The 21,306-nt window shown below is 35.7% G+C and overlaps 1 protein-coding gene across 1 annotated transcript in view; it reads left to right on the top strand.

Annotated features, from left to right (window-relative positions):
- The window catches only part of LOC121409147, a 50,665-nt gene that overhangs the window by 4,544 nt on the left and 24,815 nt on the right, over positions 1–21,306 (top strand). Inside the window, exon 2 of the mRNA XM_041600983.1 lies at positions 16,205–21,240. Coding sequence (XP_041456917.1) covers positions 16,304–21,240 — 4,937 coding nt within the window. The 5' untranslated portion in view covers positions 16,205–16,303. The remainder of the gene's footprint in view (positions 1–16,204; positions 21,241–21,306) is intronic.

The following is a 21,306-nucleotide window of genomic DNA, read 5'->3' as shown; positions in this document are numbered from 1 at the left end:
CCCCCCCCCCCCACAATGACCAAAAAAATCTCCACCCACATGGTTATGATAACTTAAAAATTAATATACTTTAAGAATTAGCGCCATTGTTTCTTGTTATATCAACAAACTTCTAACACTTGAGTCCTTTTTTTTCAATTTATATGCTCACAAAGTTAATACATGTGTTTCACAATTCATAACTTTTCAGAAAATAAACATCATTCGAGTACTTAATTGCCAGTTAAGTGTCATTCACTTGGAAGTAACTTTTAAAAAATTTCCTTTATTTCTTGCATGAGTTCTCAGCTAAAAAAAATCATATTGTTCACAAACCTTTGTTGTAACCAATAATGCTTCCTCGCCAGCCAACATTAATGTTCAACCTGAAAAGTTTTTAATGGAAATGAAAGATTTTAACTCAAATGAAATATCTGATAAAAGTTTAGATCCATAAATCCTTCAAGATGTTAAAAAAAAACTTGTTAGGTTGATATTATGATGAATGTGTTCCTTGAATTGTCATTGTCATAGAGAAAAAGATACCGGTAGAGAGAGCTTGCGTGATGCAATCATTCATTGTATGTATAGAAATCATAATTTTGCTTCGCATACTCTGAGTCAGTTACCATGGCAACCAAGAAGCTATGGCAGTATTTTTTTCCATTATGAATTCATAGAATATGTATTCTGTTGGAGTAATAATAATTGTGAATTCTCGCATGAATTATTTCTGCCACTTCTGCTGCTCTGAGCAATGACCTATTGTTATTTTCTTGACATTATTTGAAGTGCTCATATTACAGAGCTTGTTTGGTTAGTCCAAAAATAATCCAGAAATCAATTCTGTCAGTAAATACTAAATTATACTTCCAAAGTCAGAAGGGAAACTAAGAAATAATTTAAAGATTGAAAGAAATTCCTTGAATTCAATTTGCAGTTTGTTTTCAAAGATATGATTGCTCTCTTTTATTTATTTATAACTTTTCTAAATATTTCATGCATAATACAATTAAACCATGCAATATAAATGTCTTTGGTAAGGGTCATAAAAGCACACAAATGTCATGTTGGAAATTATCCTTCATATATGCCACTTATTCAATTAACAAGCCACAGAAATTTTGCTCATTTTAATAGCATGTATGAGTTATGGTCATTAGATTTAGATTAGATTTGTTTTCCTTTTTTACACTTTTTTTAGATCTTTTAGGGATAAGAATCATGGTTCTGTATAAGGTAATATTTCTTTGTTACACACTTATATCATTTGTGTTTCTGTTGTAACTTCAGTAGGAACTTGGCAGGACAGCATCTTTGCTGGTAAACGCCAAGCTGGTATATAACCAATTACCTAGGAAACATTTTATGTCTAGGTTAAGCAGTCATAGTGGCTGACCTTACAGATGACAGATATTACTCTCCGGCCTTTTTATCAAAGTAGAGACAATGGCAGAGTAGGGATTCTAACCTTGCGATTATGAGTCCAATGCTCTAACCACTAGACCACACGACCCGTTTGGTCCAGTTCTGCACATCAGTTGGTATTATGAGATGGCTACACACTCAGGTTTGATTACACTGTACACCTTAGAGATTGAGCATAACACCAAACATTAAGTAAATAACGGACATGATTTATTAGTGTGTTTATAATCTCACTAAGTGTTCACCCAACACCCTGAATTGAATACTTGTTTAAAGTGCAGTGTATGGTCCTCTCTGAACATTGTGCTGGTGTATATTGAACACTAGTGTGCTTGCAGTGTATTCATATACATTTCAGTCTGAACACTGCAATATCACAGCCATGTTGTAGCATTCGGAGGCATATACAGTATATTCATGAGTTGTTTGATGTGCGCTTTTGTCACTGTGCGAAAAATTGATGCCTGTTGCCGTGGTTATCTATATTTTTTTATTCATGAGTTCACTGTTTTGAATTAATGAATCCAATCTTCAAACAGTGGACTCATGAATAAAGTAACGTACTTAACCATGGCAACACTGAGAAAAATATGAGTTCAAGTTATTTTGTTTTCCAACGGTCATCAAATTAGCAGCCATGCTATAATGACCTTCAAAACTATTATTACTTATTAATTACACATACAATATTTGCTGGTATTTTAGAGACCTGTTATAGTGGTCATTCTCATTTAAAGACAACTCTCAAAAATATTCAGATAGCATGATGAATTCAACTAAATTTATTTTCCAAATTTCATCATCAAATTAGAAGCAAAACTAATGACCTTCAATAATATTAATTGAAAATATGATAATGGCTGGGATGTTAACAAATTAACAAACGATTGCCTGATCCCAGGCAACTTCTCATTTCAGGTTTTTTCAGACATTACATTGTTCAGCACATAATGGGCTTTTTCATGTTCTGGCTTCTTTTCAGACCTGATGGCCCAAATTCACAATGGTGGTTTTTAAAACCATTGGTTGAACTGGTTTATGCAGATTTCCTGTATAAATTATGCTTATATACTGCGTATATTAAAAAATGTCCAATGCTGATGCGCACTTTTGTCACAGTGCAACAAATTGACACCTGTTGCCGTGGTTATCTATGTTTTTTTATTCATGAGTCCACTGTTTGAAGAGTGGACTAATTAATTCAAAACAGTGGACTCATGAATAAAATAGCGTACTTAACCGTGACAACATGCAACAATTTGGCGTGCTGTGACAAAAGCGTGCATCAGCGTTGGACACTTATTAATATACGCGGAAAATAAGCATACTTTATACAGGAAATCTGCATATACCATGGGTTCAACCAATGGTTTTAAAAACCACCATTGTGAATTCGGCCATAGTGGTCCGTTAATGTGATGATAACATGTTTGTGCAATATGCTCTGAAAGCAACATGTTGGTAAACCCTCTACATTGAAATCAATATTGTCTGAAACATGTTAAGTGGCCATGCACATTGTATCACAGCAAGATAATAATTAATGACATCATGATAATTAATAGCGGAGGGAATGCTATCAGTTAGATGTTATCATTGAGGACTGCATTTTTATTATCTCCATAGGAAACACCCTAATCAAATGATCCTTGATCCTGATTTCAAAACCTGCATGAAATGTCTGATATCTTACTCAAAAATAGTTTCTATACACTTTATACAGATTATGTTGATCATATTGAATAGAATTACTTGAATATTTTATCGGTACTTCTTTACTTTGCATTATTTTATAAGTAAAAGCTGCAGAATAGATTCCTTTTCCTTTGTAATTTTTCTTATTTGAAATGAGTGTTTCATAGCAAGATTAAAGCCTCCTTTCCTCAACCCCCCCCCCCCAGTGTTTGTCACTTGGTCACAATTCTAGTTTATTATTATGAATAAAACTGAATATTCAAACTATTTCTCAGACATGAAGTGGACAATATCAGGATATTATCTTAGTTTATTTATAGCTTTCTGATATTCCATTACTTAATTATTTGACTACAAATTTATCTTTAAAAAATGCCACGTTTGTTTAAAGTATTTACACTATTGTAAGATTGGAATGATAGAAGATAGTACAAAAAATCTTAATACTGAACATTAACCAAAGCTATGTATAAATGTACATGTACAGCAGCTTTGGCATATGTATATATATATATATATATGTGATAATGATTATGATATAACATATGGCAATATAAAGATTCCCTGGTTGTCATAACGATGGGCTCACTTATTAATTTTGTACCTTTTCTATCCTAAGTGCTTCACCCATATAAATTGCTCTCGGTTCAGTCATTAAATGCTACTTGGTGAGAATTGGCTCTTTCAAAATAGACTAAATTGAACGTCCATTAGAGCATGTGGCTTACAAGTTGTTAATTGAAATTTGAGTCGTATTTGGTTTCAAACTTTGTGGTATTGGAGTTATGTTACCATTGATAAAGAAGAATATTATCTATAAAGGGTGTTTTAACGATACATCAAAATGCATATTTTGGTCTGCATGATTCAATCGCGTAGCCAGGATTTAATTTTGGAGGGGGCAGTAAGAGCACACGAAGTGTGCGAACACTTACAGAGCGCGCGAAGCGCATTCCCTAGGGGGTGGGTGGACTTTACTTGCTGAGCGCAAAGTTTTTGATATCAAATTCAAATCAAAAGTTTTATCCACATTAAATTTTGTTATCTCGATTAAGTCGCCAAAAAGAGTAGAAGACAGGTATATTCAGGAAGGAAATATAGGCCCTATTTCTTACCGTGAATGGCGTTGAAGCTCTGAATTGTAAAAATGTCTCTGAAACTTTAACCTGTTTTGATTTTGATATTTCTTAGAGTATGTAGAACTCAATTTAGAAGAAAAATGAGCTCAAAATGTAAAAGGGATGATGCAAGCTAGAAGGAGGACTTTTCCTCTCCCATGGTTGCGAAGTACGGAAGCCTCTGTGATTTGGAAGAAAAAGGAATTGTGTAATTTTGCTCATATTAAGCGCTTCCTTTTTTTTGATTTAGAAATTTCAGTGATATTCAAAATTTCAAATCAATGGCACAAAAAAGACAGGAGATGGATGTGCAGCGATATAGAATAAAGTTTAATATCATACATACTTTTGCATATAACATGGCATGATTTAAATGCTTCCCCCTTTGTGCAGATACTTTGCTAAAAATTACTTTCTGAAAAGCGGAAGGAATAGCATTTGGATTTTGGGGACTCAGGGAGTGACGGTTATGTTTACCCGCTCCAAACAGAATTGCCAAAAAAGATGTTTCGTACTGTTTTCACCAATGTATACTTTATAATTTCTGGCAAGAATATACAATTCCCACAGTCGGGAAGGGGAAAAATGGAGTAGAAAAAAAGTTTGGGAAACAAAAGGGAATGGCAATTTCTTTTTTTTTCTGTGTGGGAGCAAAATTTTGTATGAAGAGAGAAAAATGTTTTGTTTATAGGTTTTCATTATTTTGACAAAAAATAGGGAAAAAAACAACAAAGCTTTATCTTTCTTCCCTTTTCTCCTTTCACTGTTTCTTCTTTTTCCCTTCTTTATTTTCTTTTTGAAAGCATGCCTGACATGATTTGCCTGTGAATTATTAGAATAATTTGGTCAATTACTTTATTTTGTGGAAATAGATGATAATTAACCATCCAATTATTAATTGGATGGGTTTTTTTTTATTTCATGGAATACCAGAGATTTTCCACCGATTTGTAGTTTGTGCAATATTGGCATTGGTATCATTTGTATCCCTTTCTGAGCCATCCAATATAATGAAAATATCTTTGAATATAATCATGGAATATCTGTAAAGTCTTTTCTCACTCGTTCTCTCTACATATATTTTCTTCAGATTCTCTCTCTCTCATTTTCTATTTGTCTATCGATTTATCTATCTTTCAATTTCTCTCTATTGTACTGCACACCATAACTTCATGTCAGTTAAGGCTTCTATTCTCTTGTATCTCTATATTTTGTTTTGTTTTGTTTTGTTATTTTTGTTCTTTTATGTATTTATTAAGCTATCAAGTTATTCACTTATTTCATTTTTCTTATTTTCATGTTTTTTATATTTTATTTAATCTTTTTAGGGGGTATGTTTGAGTTCCATGTCTGTGTATAACAAGCTGGGTATGGGAGAGAAAGAAGGCCTCATCAAACAACCAAGTGTTGCTGATGCATTTACTCATACAGTCTCTGACCAATTTCATAGTCTGACAAGTCAGGTTTTTCTCTCATTTTTGGAAGATCTCATTAATGACTGACACAAATTATGAAATTCTTGCTTTGAAGTCTCATCCTCAGCTTTAACACTTCCTCTCTTTATTTTGGTATGTATGCAGGATTCATGACCATGCCAACGTGTCCCCCCCCCCCACACACACACACACCCTCACACACTCCCTGTTAAGTTTCCTACAAAAGCCTAGATACTTGTCTAACAAAGAAAAATTTGTGATGCTCTTTTTCAACAAGCAATACATTTCCCTCTCCCTTGTCTTTATTTCTCATTTTCCCCCTGCTCTCATGTACATGATGTGAACAATAATAGCTGAAAATGCCTTAATTTCTTGAAAATTTGTAAAGATGGCGTGTCATATTTTCATGTTTTCTAAAAGAGTATTAGTTTCCATGGTAATTTTCTCTCTGATCTAATCGTTCCTGAAAGAAGTGTCTTTTTTCAAGCTGTATATTGAGGCGCCCAGGTTGCCCTGACTGCAAAAATAAATTTGATAAAATAAGGTGTATACAACTCTGATAAGAGGTTTTTTAATGTCTTATTTTGTATTGTATAGAAAAATAAAAAGTAGTCAGTAATGACAAGGAGTGTTGGAAATGATGCACATCATTAATCATTTCTATTAAATTGAATGAAATATATTATTGCAAGCATGGATCATTTGGGGGAATAGTTATAAGCCGCCAGTCATCAGCACTAAGGAACGTTTTAGCAATTTTAGAGGTAAGTTTCCATGTGAGGATAAGAAATGCAATGGAAAGGAAATTAAACATTCGAATGCAAGGAAAATCCCTCTACACATGAGAATTTTAATATATAAATAAGAGTTTGGCCGAATGAAAAAATAGGATTGGTTATGAATGGGAACTAAACTTGATGGAGAGATATCTCACGATCTGTGCCAAGAGCAAACAAAACCTCTCATCTGTAGGAATGATCTTTTCTTGTTTCTTGGAATACTTCTTTTTTGTTTAGGACTGACATACAGCTCCTTTTATCACTCTGGGTTTGAGTACAAATATTGACTGCACAGAGTCAGGGGTAAACTGTGAGTTTGTCTAATCAGTTTTTACAGGCATTTTCTAGAACTGTATTCAGATTGACTTTAAGTTAATTCTGATTACAAAGAGATTTTTGTACTCGCCACAGAGGAAGTAATTCAACCATTATATAATTTGCTTCCTACTGAAGTCATAGGTAATTTTCCATGCCCCATTGTATCAAATATTTACTAGCTTTGACATTATGTTAACTACCATTGTAACAAGGTTCAGCAGCAAATAAAAATCAAGGTTTCCATGGAAGTTACCATAATGGCAAAGGGGCCCTGTAGGATTTAAAAGTTTTTTTGAATATCAACAGGCAATCAAAGCTCTGTTCAGTGATCAATCTTATCATGATGATTTTCGTGCTTATTTGTTAAATGCTAAAGTATTAAATATAGCACACTCATTTATGGTGGTACTGCCATTTATGTATATCTTTTGCAGGGATTTTTGTTTTTCATGGAATTGCCCAAAGACCGATGACTAGAAAGTGGACACACCCAAATCTCAGTTGAAACAGTATTTTAAATAGATTTATTATGATGGAGGGAGTCAGTAGTCATTAAAGAATCAATAATTCAAAATGACTGAATCATGATAACTTTGAGAGGAATGGAAATAATTCTTGTCTCGAGGTGAATAGATGGGACAATTATCATGTGATGCAGACAAAGGCTGTATAAAGAAAACACACTGGGAGTGTTGTCTGAGAAAATTATCCATCGTGTGACCTTTACCATTTCATTAGTGAAGAAGAGCCTTCCATAGAAAGATATTCTTGATGATTTGCAAGAATTCAGATACCAGTGAGGAGTTGTCAATTAAGAATGGTGTTATTACATGTGCCATAAGAATTAATGTCTGAAATCATTTACCAAAAATATTATTTTGATATGGAATTTTGCTGAGCTTCTAAATGTGGTACATCACCAAAATGAGAAATTCAGTTGATTTTTTGTTAGGGGCAGTTGCCTGATTTGGATTTCTTATTCCAAAATTAATCCATTTATATTTTTTATCAATCAGTATATTAAGGTCAAATCAATTTATTTTATGACCTACCCTGCCTGTTGTTCTTAATCTATATGATTTCATGTAATGTTCAATTCTGAGTCTAAATTTCATTCATATCTTCCTTTCTCCATTGTGCCTTCTCCTTTATGTTGACCTTTCTTGTCATCAACTTACCATCAATAATATCACCATTTTATTTTCATCAGGATAGCCACTCATCGCATCAATATCCCCATCATTGTCATCGTCACCAATATCATCTTTGTCAATAATTGTAATAATTTGACTAAACCTTCATTTTTTTTTCCTCATGAGGATCCCTTTTTATATGGGATATAAAGGATAGATGTTGTTCTAAGGTTGTGCCTTAATACGTAGAGTTCTGAGACAATACACAGTGAATATCACTCAATCAATCTACAAAAGTGAAAAACTGTACCCATGAGAAACTGTGAGTGCTGCATCGGTTCTCAAGCCAAACATTGATGGAGGAGAAGGTTGGTGTATGAATAATTCAAAGCATGACATCGGTTTATGCATCAATGCTCTATTGTTGTGTTATCACAAGGATGAACAGAGATGAATTCATCCTTCTCCGCCATTTATACTCAAGATCTCTTTACAGCAAATGTATAGTTCAATGCATTATTGAAATGTATAGCTATAATTCTCCCTGAGATTTTTATTTTTAATTAAATTTACCTTTGTTCAAAGTTGCCTGGGTTTTTTTCCTCTGAATGTTACCATTGCTACACAGAAAAATGTCCTTTGGAATTGGGAATATAGCTCCAAATAAAGCCCAAAACATGAACAATACTGCATTTTAAAACATTGGCTTATGCATTATAATTGTATGGCAGTATGGTAGTAAGATCCCTGGTATGAGGCAGTATCAGTGAGGTATGAGTTTCATGCACTCTTAAAACAAATCAGTCAAATTGACTAGACCAGTAGTCAGCTGGGAGCAACTGATATGGCAATCACTGATATTCACATTTCTGACATATATTATAGTCAGAAATAACTCTTTTCTAGTAAAATATGACTAGAAAATAGTCAAATATGACTAGAATAACAGTTGCTTCCAGCTGACCCTATTAACCAGTTATTTTTGACTGATTTGTTTTTAGAGTGTGGTCCTATTAATTGTGTAAAGAGATTTTATGCTGTTAAAAAGTAAAGCTGGAGAAGATTTATGATGTGCTTGACAAAAGAGAAAAAAAATCTATATATAATCTTACATTGTTGTGTAATACAGACATTAAATTTCTGTGTCAGTAATTCAAATGAGTTTTGGAATCAAGGAATCTAGCCTGAAGGAAGTTATTCCATTCTTCAAATGAAAATGACTCAATTTTTTTAGTAAACTGTTTGAGTTAAAATGACTACATGAATTGCGTTTTTATTTGTGTTAACGGAATAAAAAATAAAATTATATCATATCTAAATTTCAATTGACATGATAGTTATCTCATAATACTTTGTAAATCAATGTATTCTCTATAAATGTTTACAATGTCTTGTGTAAAAAAAAAGTCTTGGGTAACATAACCAACATGTCTTTGAGAAAGCATGCACTTTACAGTGAACAAACATATTGAAGTTATTGCACCAATACAACACTATCACCTGCCAGATCGCATGACCTCATACTCGGTAGAGTGAATACATGCCATTAAGCTTTTCCTTTCTAGTAAGGCAGGAAATCCTTGATCGGCATATCATCTCAAGAAAAGCTCAACAACATCACTGTTTAGCTATTCCGGATGACATTACTGAAACGCAAACAGCTATAAACTGATACCTCTCAAAGCCTTCACAAGGGTGCAACAGGGTATATCCTTCTCTTGTGAAGAATTTTGGACAATGTGTGAAGGAGCTTTAGATGGCTAAGATACATTAACACCAACATTTCCTAGACAAAGATGGTATATTTAGCTTGTGTTGACTTCCCTTGGCGATTAAGTGTCATTGATTTATTAATTCTGTTGGTTCATCGATCACCTTGATTAGAAGGCAAGTGTGATTTCTTCAGTAGGTTTAATGGAAAATGAATTAGAAATTTTTCACTTTTCAAAATATAGCTGATGGAATTCAAACCCTACTTCTACCATCCTTTAAATATAGATGAATAAAGGTTAATTGCAATTACAATTATCATAGATGGAGATTTGGTATATCTACATAAATTGAACTCTGTGAAATCATGAAATCTATGCTAAAAAAAATCACACTGAACATCACCAACACAGATAAGCACACATGAGACAGTTCGAACAAGACCAATATTTGGCTAGAATGTCTTGCTAATTTCTCAGTCATCGTGGAATTTCTCCTGGAATCTTTTGGCCTATGTTTCATTATTTCTACATACAGAGAGTTTAGTGGTTATTTGATTGGATTTTGTACAAACTCATTTTGTAATCGTTACCGCAACTGGCATTTACCTTTTGTACTGCCTCATCAGTAGATGAGTGTTTTTACCATTTATAAAATCATGATTTGATGGTCATTTTCACATATTTGTACATAGTTGATGGGGGAAAATGACGGGAGGGCTGATGCCAAACCATTCACCACCTCTGATTTCAATGAAATCCTATTCTATATTTTAATGACCATCTGTCATGATATCTGACAAGTGTTTCCACTCATCTGACTGATGCTAGTCTGCTAACTCTGTTCTGTTACTGGATTACATACATGCCTCATGAATTTTGTAATCTGATTGATCAAAAACTGACCTGTGTTATCTTAATATGCATGCAAAATGGACTTTCATGAGCTTTTTGTGGAAATGTCACTTAAAACTTACCTATATTTAAAAAAAAACATAATGTGACTGTGTTCATATCTTCAGCTGATAACTGAGTAATATCTCTTACCTTTAAATATGATCTGTATCATTAGTATTGATGAGTCATCCCTCTACCACTATTTATTGTTCTTGTTTCTCAGCTTCAATACCAAGAACAATTATTTATATATGTGTTATTGAAAAACATTACATTATATGTGTTCATATCTAATGAAGATAGCACATAGATTTACCTATGAATTTTCTATTCTGTATGGTATTTTTTTTACCTGTTTGATTACCCTAATGACTGAAGTATCTGTTATTTCAACATTACACTGGCATGAAAGGGGGGCATTGTCCCGTTTTTTTTAATGTCTGTTTGGCCTGAAAGCATTTAATTGGTGGATACCAGGAGATTACAGGATATTTGCTCTACTCTAAATTCCACACACTGATTGAATGACCAACTTACACACTGGGTTTAACACTATATGCTACCCTAAACCTAACTTGAAGTCTTATACTATTGCAACCCTAACCCTACATCTTAGACAAAATTAAGCCTAGAGCAATTGTCAAAGGAGCAAATGTCTTGTCACCATACTAGGAACCCATCTTCTTTTCGAGTGATCTGTAACCAACATAATTTTATTATGCTGTTATTAGGTAAACATTTTGTTGGTGCTATGTGTCTACATGTATATATTTCTTACTAAAAAGGACAAAATAGTGAGTACAAAAAGGCTTAAAAACCATAATATCTCCAGAAAATGTCTGGAGATATGTGTTTGTCTATATAGGCCCTATCTTGACTCCTCTTTTCTCACCTCCTTTTGCCTCGCTGAAATACTTTGTGTCAAGTGTTTTGTTTACTGGATAGAATAAATAGAGCAGTTACGTAGGTTTGTAACTAGATATTGCACGCTTCAAATGGATGCCTGAGTTTTTGCCATGTATACCCATTTTTTCAGAGGGTTTAGGAGGTTTTTTAGACTTGATATTGATTGTGTGGCTCCATCAAGTCATAGACCCTTCAATATAAATTGTGTGAAGCTATTTGGTGTCTCAGACTTCAAAGCCTTCTTTACTAACAGCAATTAGCAACTGCTTTGTTCTCAACCCAGGGTTTTTTTTGTGTTACCTCATCAGTAGATGGCAAATTTCATGACATATTACAGACATTTTTTAACAGTTCATTTTTGCATTGGAAAATCACAAAATCACCTTGGTAAGATCTTATGCAAGGTTATCCTAGTCTATGAAATAGCATGTGAAGTTTCCATTTTGAATCTAAATTTCATTCATCTTTTCTCTGTGCTGTCTCCTGAATACAAAGGTTAATTCTTACTCATGTATATTTTAAATATCTTAAGAATGAATTCATATACAGGAAGTTATAAGAATTCATAATTTCATGCCAGAAACTTAGAAAGTACATGTGCATTTATGTGAAAAACACATTTGTAAAAACAGATTGATTACCATCAGCTGATTGAATAACAACAATGCAGCGTGATTAGTTAGCAAAGCATGCAACAGTGCATTCCATGTACACTCAAATTCTTTATATTAAAGCATTGATACTAACAATAGACACACACACAAACGTGACAATTGCCTCAAATTCATTTCAGGATGTTTATTTGCTCATCAATTTTTAATGTTAGTATTATGCACTTCTGTATCCTGCATCCATGCCGGATGTGTTTCTGCTCTTTCCAATTACTCTATTCAGTGATACACACATAATTTTCATTACCTTTTTTTTTTTAAGGAATCTTTCATCGTTGAGTTTTAGGGAAAATGGTTGTCACTGATTATTAATATTCACTCTTCCTCATGTAAGGCTCAGGAAGGTTAGTTGCAGTTTCTACAAGCAGATATAACTGGGAAATACTGCCGGCCTCCTTTTCTTTAACAGGTTTCTTAATGCAATTTGTAACTTGCTCATGGTAATCCCATGGGTTAGAATTTCTGATGGGAGATTTCAGGTATGAAGCTATCCTTTCACATACAGATATGGAGAACATGGATAGCGAGAGGGATAAATGCTCGGAAGCATTATCAGTCACGTTTGCAAGCCAAATGCTTCCGTAATTCGTTGTGAGTTTCGATTATGTTTTCAAGCAGGCTTGCATGATTGTGAGACAGACGTTGATTCCCTTTATCTTTTCATCCCCCCTTTGGTGTTTCCAATCAAAAGAGCTTACTCTCATATCTCCTCTGTAGGCCGAATAATGTGTTCACATTCTAGTAGAGCGCAAGAGACATTGTTTTGTACCACATCACCTGCATGTATGGTAGATGCTATGATGATGTGAATGATACAAAAGATGTTTTCTAAGTGATTCAGTATATCAATGACCTATCTTTCGATCTCTCATTTGATATTATTTGCACAATTTTAAGCATTATTCATTACTTTCAGTTGATTTTTGCAATGCTGCATGTGGAAGAAGTTCATTGGAGAATGTTTGTGCTCTCATTCTGATTGTCATAAGTATGAATTGAAACGTTAGGAAAAACACACAGCTATTGCTTTTATCACTCCACATCAATCTCTAATAAGCAGAAGAAAAATTTCCTCACGAAAGCAGGTCTTTCATATTTTTACTTTTGGCATCCTTGAAAAATGAGAGCTTCATAATTTCATTTTAGTAATTCAAATTTTATTACACTTTCCATAATTTCATTAGAAATTTACAGTATATTTTCTCACCAACCTTGAGTTGTTATTATTTCCCTGTTCTCATTAGCAGTGTAGATGCAACATACAATCTTTATTCTTTCGAGAGAATAATAAGTTTCCTTGACGTACTTGTCAGATTATCATTCCTATCTCAACAGAAAGACATCTTTCACAATAAGATGACCTTTTGAATCTTCACTTCTAAACCACCCACACACAGTCTTCAATGCCAGAAAATAAAAGCTTCACCCTGATAATTGTCAAGCAAAACAGAAGGAAAAAATATCACCAGAAGCAGGAAATTTTTCACTAAATACTAAACACTAACAAGTGTTTGAGGAGACACGTTTCTTTCCATCTTGAAATGAGAAGTCTTATTACAAGTACATGTTGGAGGCACGTTTGTCACAAGAATTTACCAAATTATTATATGAGCATTGCATAACACATGATACCAATGTAGCATATCAGAGGATATAATTTTATTATTTAATTTTGCATATTGGTACTAAGAATCTTGCTATAGGATTTGTCAGATGTCGGTCACATGATAAAGGGTTGTTTCCCCCTCAGTCATCACTCGCAGTGATGGAACTTTTGCATTTCGCTGATCATTCCAGCACATACAGCATAGAGTCATAATACGATATAAATCAGTCTTGAGTACACGTACAGTGACAATCATGCAAGATCTAGATGCGTGTGCGTGTTAGCAGGAAAAAAATTGCGCAAAATAAAAAAGTGCATCGCCCATAGATTGTTTTGTTGTTTTGTTATGTACACACAGTGTACATACGCACTAGCATTAAAACAAGCATAATCGTCTTGATTGATTCTTTTTCAATATTCTTTAATCAAACTTCCTTCTTGTAGAGATGTATTTCTATGTTTATAGTAGTTCTCAATGTGGAATATAAAGTATGTATTCACCTCTTGATAGCTACACCCAGGTTGCCTCAAAAGTGATAGTTTGCCCATCACCTTTACAAGACTTTACCCTATTTACCAAAGGTGATTATTTGCTTACTAGAGCAAATAATTTGGAGTTATTTTGACTCGTGATTTTTGTTCAAAATATTTCCTGAACCAACTTGCTCAGCTGTCTAACTATACCCATCTTCTCCGGTGTCAGAGATGGATTGTAATATCAATTGTACCCCCCCCCCCTTTATTCACTTAGGATTGAATGAAACTTGCTTTTACTTTAAGTACACCTGGATGTCTTGTATATTACTGCCAAAAAGATGTTTTTCTTGGCGGAATGCAGATAGCAATTAAATGATATCAAAGGTTATTATTTTGATTTGATGTTTGATATTGAGATTCTTCTTTCAAAGCACTCTGGCATTTAGGTCATTTACAAGAAAACATCCTTTGTTCACAATTCTTTTAACTGTATAGGTACCAAGTATCCAACATTTATAAGCTCTTTTTTTCAATGATTATTCCTGAATGTTCATTGCTACTACATGGATCTGCCAATGTTAGTTCAGATATTGGACTTGGATAGTGTTTTAGAAAGCCCTCCATAAGTTCCGATGATTTTAGGCACAACCTGTCAGATGTTTTATCCATCAAAGGACTCATTGGAATCCAAATATAATTTTAGCATTTGAATACTTGTCGACAACAAGAGTTAGATTTTATAAGATTGGAAAAAACTTTGTATCTATTTTATCATGATGGATGATTGATCCATGATTTCTTCCCATTTCACCTCTGAAAAAAAATCATGAACTCTCTGCACACCAGACCATGTAAAACATGTGTTTGTAATTCATTTGTTTATTACATCTTTCAATATAATTACTTGTGTTACTTAGTGTCCATACATTTATACAACATGTTGACAGCATCCTGAATTTTTTTTTATACATGTATACATTTCAAAAATAGTATGATGTGTTTCCATAAACAAGTAAACTTGTGGTAAATGACCGTATTTTTCTTCATATAAGTCTTTCAAAAAAGTTGCTGTGTATAGTTTACTCAGAAAGATATCAACAGGCAAACACACAAGGACAACATTAATGAGGGGTTTTTCTCCTTAATCCAAGCCACCACATCAATTTAACATGACATTTTTTTGCATTTCAAAATATTTCCAAATATTTATGACTAAGATTTATATAACAATATAATGAACATTAATACCAGGCATAAATGTAATAAAATGTATATACACTTACACAGTAGAACACCATGAAAATAGCCAATATAAACTTCATATATAATGGTATTAGGTTTAACACAATTATGTTAACTTATTGTACCTATTTTTGTGGAAGAGGAGAAAGGGGTAAATATATCTAGTTATGAGAAAATATATTCTCATCTCACTGAAACGCAGTAACATACCTAAAAAATGTACATTTGAGAGATTTTATCGATTAAGGCTAAGTTCATAATTCATATTCTTAAAGAAAATGGTGAATCATGTCTTACAAAATATTCATAGGCAAGTTCATTTCTTAACAAAATGCAACTGTGTCTGTGCCACTTCCTGCAGTATGTAGTATCAATATGGTCATTGAAATTGAATAGCACCAAGAGAGCTAACAGTGAAGGTTACATTGTCAAACATGATCTTACATTTATTCTCTGTTTGCTCTACAAAAAATATCAGCCAACCTTGATAACCAAGTTCTTCCTCTGCTTCCTCGCTTGTGAACTGAGACAATGACAGCATCCAAATATAACAATTCAGTTTCTATGGCAACTACAATGAATCAACACTTGTCTGCATGCAAGGAGCGGGTTGCTTGCGCTAACATCTCAAAGTGCAATTTGAATTTCAAATGATACTTTTTAGATAAGAATCACAGACAGATAACATAGCTTTTATTTAATATGTAGATGGTGTATGGTTGTTTGTGAAGGGTATTACTGTTGAGTTTCTCTGTGGATTTTATTAAAATCTTATGGATTATCTTTCTGTTTCATCTCTTTTTGATGCAGGTATGATGCCGTAATGTTTGAAGTATGGATGACACTAATTGGAAGTTGCATATGACACCGCCTCTCTTTCTGGTCATGTGACACTGGCATCTCTCCATCATGTGGAACCCGCGCAGACAGGATTCTGTTTCCACATATGAGGAAGTGGAGAGTCTGCACAGTCACCAGTGCACCACTTTCAACTCTCTAGAAGGGAGCAGCTGTCCAAGCAGGCTTGAAAGTGTTGGCGGAAGTTCTGCAGGAAGCCTTGATCGTGCTCTTCCTCCAAATTATGCCCATCCACCAGCTTTCTCTGCCTATCAGAATGATGCCCCTCTAATTGACCCAAGACACCTGTCATCTGGACTCCGGTCTCAAGGGTCAACAGACTCCTCATCAAGGGCAACATCAAACCTGAGCTACCCTCAGAGTCCTGCAGACCTTGGAACACCTAGTCCTCTTGAGGTAGCGCATGATGATCCAAGAGTGGGAGACATCAAAGACAAGTCAGGAAATGTCAATGCCAGTGTAGCAAACTGGGTTAATCAATCCTACAGTCATACCCCTAATTCAGAAAAGGGAGGAAGACACCTTTTGTCTCCTAAAGCAGATACTGTCAAATCAAATGGTCAGGGTTCCCGCGGTGACAGTATAGAACGTTTGGATGCAGAGGCTTCTCCATTGACATATAGAAGTATGTCTCCACTGCAGACATTCACCCGGACTGCTAGCTTGGATAGTGGCTTTCCTCACATGGGACAATCTGGGGGATTTGGTATGCCATGGACACCTGCAGAGAATATGTTGATGACCCTTGGATTTGGCGCTGTAGACTTTGGGATTCCAGAGCGATTTATGCAATCTTGGCGAGATAATGTCATCAAGAGGCGGATTGGCGAGCTTAGCACAATGCTTTCTGGACAACATGGTCCTAGAGGGGCTCATCCCCCACCACTAAGCAGACAAACCTCTGAAGCTGACAGCCTAGAAGACTTTCGGATCAACCCCAAGCCGAGGATTTCACCACCATCACCTATCCAGGAACAAAGGGAGAGGGAGAATCAAGCCAATGCTGCTAATGCACCTGAACCAAAAGTTGAGATCAAGAAAATAAGCCAGATGCCAGTGCCAAGTGAGAAGCAAAAACAGTTAGAAAAGTTAAACTTGATGAGAAGGAGATTCAAGAAAGCAGCTACTGTTGGAAGTTTTAGTTCCCACCTTCTAAGACCCTCTTCTTCACAACCTAACAGTACTAGTGTAAGTCCATGCAGTACTCCTGAACTTCAACGAAGACAGAGTGTGTCATCTGGGAAGAAGCTTGTTCATATACAAGGTTCAAGAGGGACTGCTAAGGACAGGCGTAGGAAGTTTGTCAATCGTCAGAGTTCCTTACCAATCTCATTAGAAACATTGCCTGAGGAAGATGAAGGCCAGCGATCAAAACCACAGAGTATTAGCGATTCTTTTATGGCCCAAAGGTCAGTGAGTATAGATGTTGGCCAGGATAATGTAAAGGACATACCTCCAGTGCCTCCACTCAAGATAGTCACTGAGCAAGCAAGCTTAGAACTCTCAGAGGCTATGTCTTATGGAATCTCTAAACAGGAATCTAAAGATGAGGCCATTGCTGATATGAATGGAAATAAAAAGGATTTGTTGAATATGGAACAGTACTTGAGTGTTATCAAAACTATGATTGATTCTAAAGACTCAGGGATTGGGAACGATCCGTCTAATGATGGAAGTCCACAAATGTCACCCCGCACAAGTGCCAGTGAAGATGAAAACTCGCATACTGTGAAGAGTGCTGAAGGTATGAGGGGTACCACAGAGAAGGGAACAACATTGAAACACACACCAATCGAATCTAAGACGAGTGAGGAAAGAATGGAGACAAGATTTCATAGTGAAGTAAATAACACAGACAAGCACATTGCTATTAGTTCTCAAAATAGTACTTCTGGTAATAAGCAATTTTCAAATGATAATACGAATGCTCCAGAGACTTTACAAGGTGATGAGGCCCATACTACTTACAGTGAACGCAAAAGTGCTGTTGTTTCTCATCCTATACCTGTTCGCAAGCCTTCTCAGAGACCATCACTAACTGCTATGACTGAAGCATTTTGCCAAACTGTAGTCGAAGAAGATGAAGAAGACTGTGACAGTGTCTTTGATACAAGCTCACAGAAGAAAAAGGTTGATGCTTCAACCGTTATTGATAAGGATGTTGGTGTCCAAACTAGTCCAGACTTGATGTCCCCCCTCCTGTCCCCTCTCATTGCTGGTCAGAGGTTTAATATGTCATTTGAAAGTTCATGCAGCAGTGAGAAGTCACAGGCAACAACAGAATGGGATGTCAAACCACAACTAGTACTCCCACCTGATAGTATGCATGTGGAGATTAATAGTAACCAAGGAGCCAGTACAGAAGATGATGCATCTTCTACTGGAACAGTTAACACCCAGTTATCAGAACTTTCCTCCAGTTCTAATTTTGAATATATGTTTCAGCATAAGCCAGTTACCAAGAAAAAATCAATACCTAACAGTGAGTCTGAAGAAGGAAGAAATATGGAAATAGATGCTAGAATAGAGCAAACAGCCACAAGTTGTTCATCCTTAATTCCAGAAAATAATTATTCAAGTGGCGATTTAGATAAAGACAGGCAGATAACAGAAGATATTGTAAAGAGAAAAGATTCTCATACAAGCAAGGTCCCTCAATCTGAAAGCATGGAATCTAAGAAGATATTTTATAGTAATCAAGACCATCAGTCCTCAAGTGACAGCACATTATCAGACAAGAACTCATTATGCAAGGAGAAAGTGGGAGACGTGAATTTACAAACCGAACATGATACTCCCAAGGTAGTCCCTGATGATGGAGAGAAACCGTGGCCCACGCAAAGCTGTAACCTATTTGATGATTTAAGATACCCAAGCAAAGCTCATAATATGCAGAATCAGAGTTGTGACACATCATTGCCTTCTCAGGAGAATCAGATGGAAGTGGCAAAACACGCATTTGAAATCACAAAGAGTGATAGCGGTAGCAGTATGTTTAGCACAAACATGAAATCCAGTGTTTCCAAACGTGAACAGTCTGATGATGATGAGAATGATAGTATTGCTTCTCTGACAGGATCAGAACTCTCTGTTCAATCTCACGATTTTGCTATCCCACAACTCTCACATGCAAGCAGTGGAATTTTTCACTTCTTAAAACAGGAGCAGGATGTTTCAGAAGCACCTAAAATACGTGCCAATGTTGTGAGTTCTGATATTGGTCGCCAGTATGAAGCCCTTCTCAAAAGTGCTCTTGAAAAAGAAAGGGCTCGCAAGCATCTTACAGTGGCAGAGACACTGCATCTTGCTATGGTGAAACTTGAAAAAATTGTGAAAGAACGGCGCTTGTGTAGGCACACTCAGCTCCAAGATGGGGGATCTTCTAAAATTTCCTGTAAATTTTGTGATTCCAGGAAAAATATCCCAGGCAATGTCCATAAAAGATACTCTTTGAGACCAGAAGTAAGCCTTCAACCCAAACAAGTGACTGTTTTGAAACAGGAACAGAAATTACATAAAAGTGTTGAAAGGACTCGATCTGCTCCTAATGAACTTATTCAAAGGGCACCTAGTCAAGAGCAAACCCCTAAGAGGGGTACAGAAGCCCGGGTTAACTCTGTGTCATCAGACTTTAATGATGCTGCCATGAGTGTCACTGGGGACAATCTCCTCATCGATCTGGACAAAGTATCTGAAGAACTACCTTCAGACATAACTTTAACAGGAATGACAGTTGCTGATGTAAAGTCCATACAAGCCTTTCATGTTTTGCATGAGAGTGAGAGTCTTTCACTCGCTGAAGGAGATGAGAAAGCAAAGAAAGAAAAGGAAGACTCATCACAAATGTCACTTCAGAGGCGGAGGAGCCTTTTTGCCAGAAACAGCAAGAGTGGATCTAGACTTTTACTTGCTAATGGAACAACCCATCGAAACAGCACCCTCTTCACCAAGGAAAGCACTCAATCTAAGGAGTTTTTTGAACCACCAACATTTCACTCTTCAGCTGACAACAAAAATGTTTTTTCATCTGAAGATGCACAAAAGCAGATTGTACAGTCTGTAAAGACTAAGGATGAAGCTCCATTTTCCAAAGTAACAAAAGGTTTAAAGACTGGCAAATCATCTAGTCTTTCTTTGGATGACTCCAAAGCTGGACAACTGACACCTTTTCAAGAGATTGACAAACGGGCTAAAAGTATGCAGAACCTCTCTAGTCAGAGCAGCAGCTTTTACATAATTGTCAATCAGTGTAATGATTCAAAATTCGCTGATGGAGGAAGCACTGACAGTGATAGAACAGTATTTCCAAGCTTGAATAGTCACCAAACCGCTGGTAGGAGGGGTTCAAGTGATAAGTCAATGGACTGTTATGTGATGCCTCAATCTTCTCCACGTAAAACACTCTCTGCTCAAAACTCCAAGAGATCATCTTCGCCATTCTCTCCTACTTCTCTTTTATCTTCACCGCAATCTTCTATCCTCAAAACCCCACCGATCCCCGTGACTGATGGTGTTGGGGAATCACCGATACCTCCTCAGCTAATGAGACTCAGTCAATCACCTACCGTCAATCTGGCCTCTTCAACTCCACCTGCTCATTCAGTGGTAGAACTTAGCACCCTTGACATTCAGCCTGATGATGTAGAAGGGACTCAGCCACCTGCTAGTCTAACTCCGTCAAAATTCCGCTCTGAGGTGTTCCTTCAGCTGCCGGACCAAACCAACAGTGCCAACCATTCTGTGAGGAGTGTCAGCCCAGTTTCAGTAATCCTCACTCCAGTTTCCCCTCTACCAAGACTAGAATACATGCCATCATTTGATGAACTCTGTGACAAAGCTCAGACAATTATCACTGATATAGAGGGCTTAGGTGAACCTACAGAGCATGCCATTGAGCAAGGGGTACCAATAGAAGATAGTATCTTGCCAGTAAAGAAGGTAGATGATGACAATAATGAACTCCAACATGAAGAAAATGAAACAAGCAGGTAATTTTATGTATGTTGATAAAGCATGTTCTGAATAATTTGTTTGCACTTTTCGTTTGTTTATTT

Source organism: Lytechinus variegatus, chromosome 2 (assembly GCF_018143015.1).
Source record: "Lytechinus variegatus isolate NC3 chromosome 2, Lvar_3.0, whole genome shotgun sequence".
In the NCBI taxonomy this organism is placed as follows: Eukaryota; Metazoa; Echinodermata; class Echinoidea; order Temnopleuroida; family Toxopneustidae; genus Lytechinus; species Lytechinus variegatus.
This window is presented reverse-complemented; position numbering and strand designations above follow the sequence as displayed.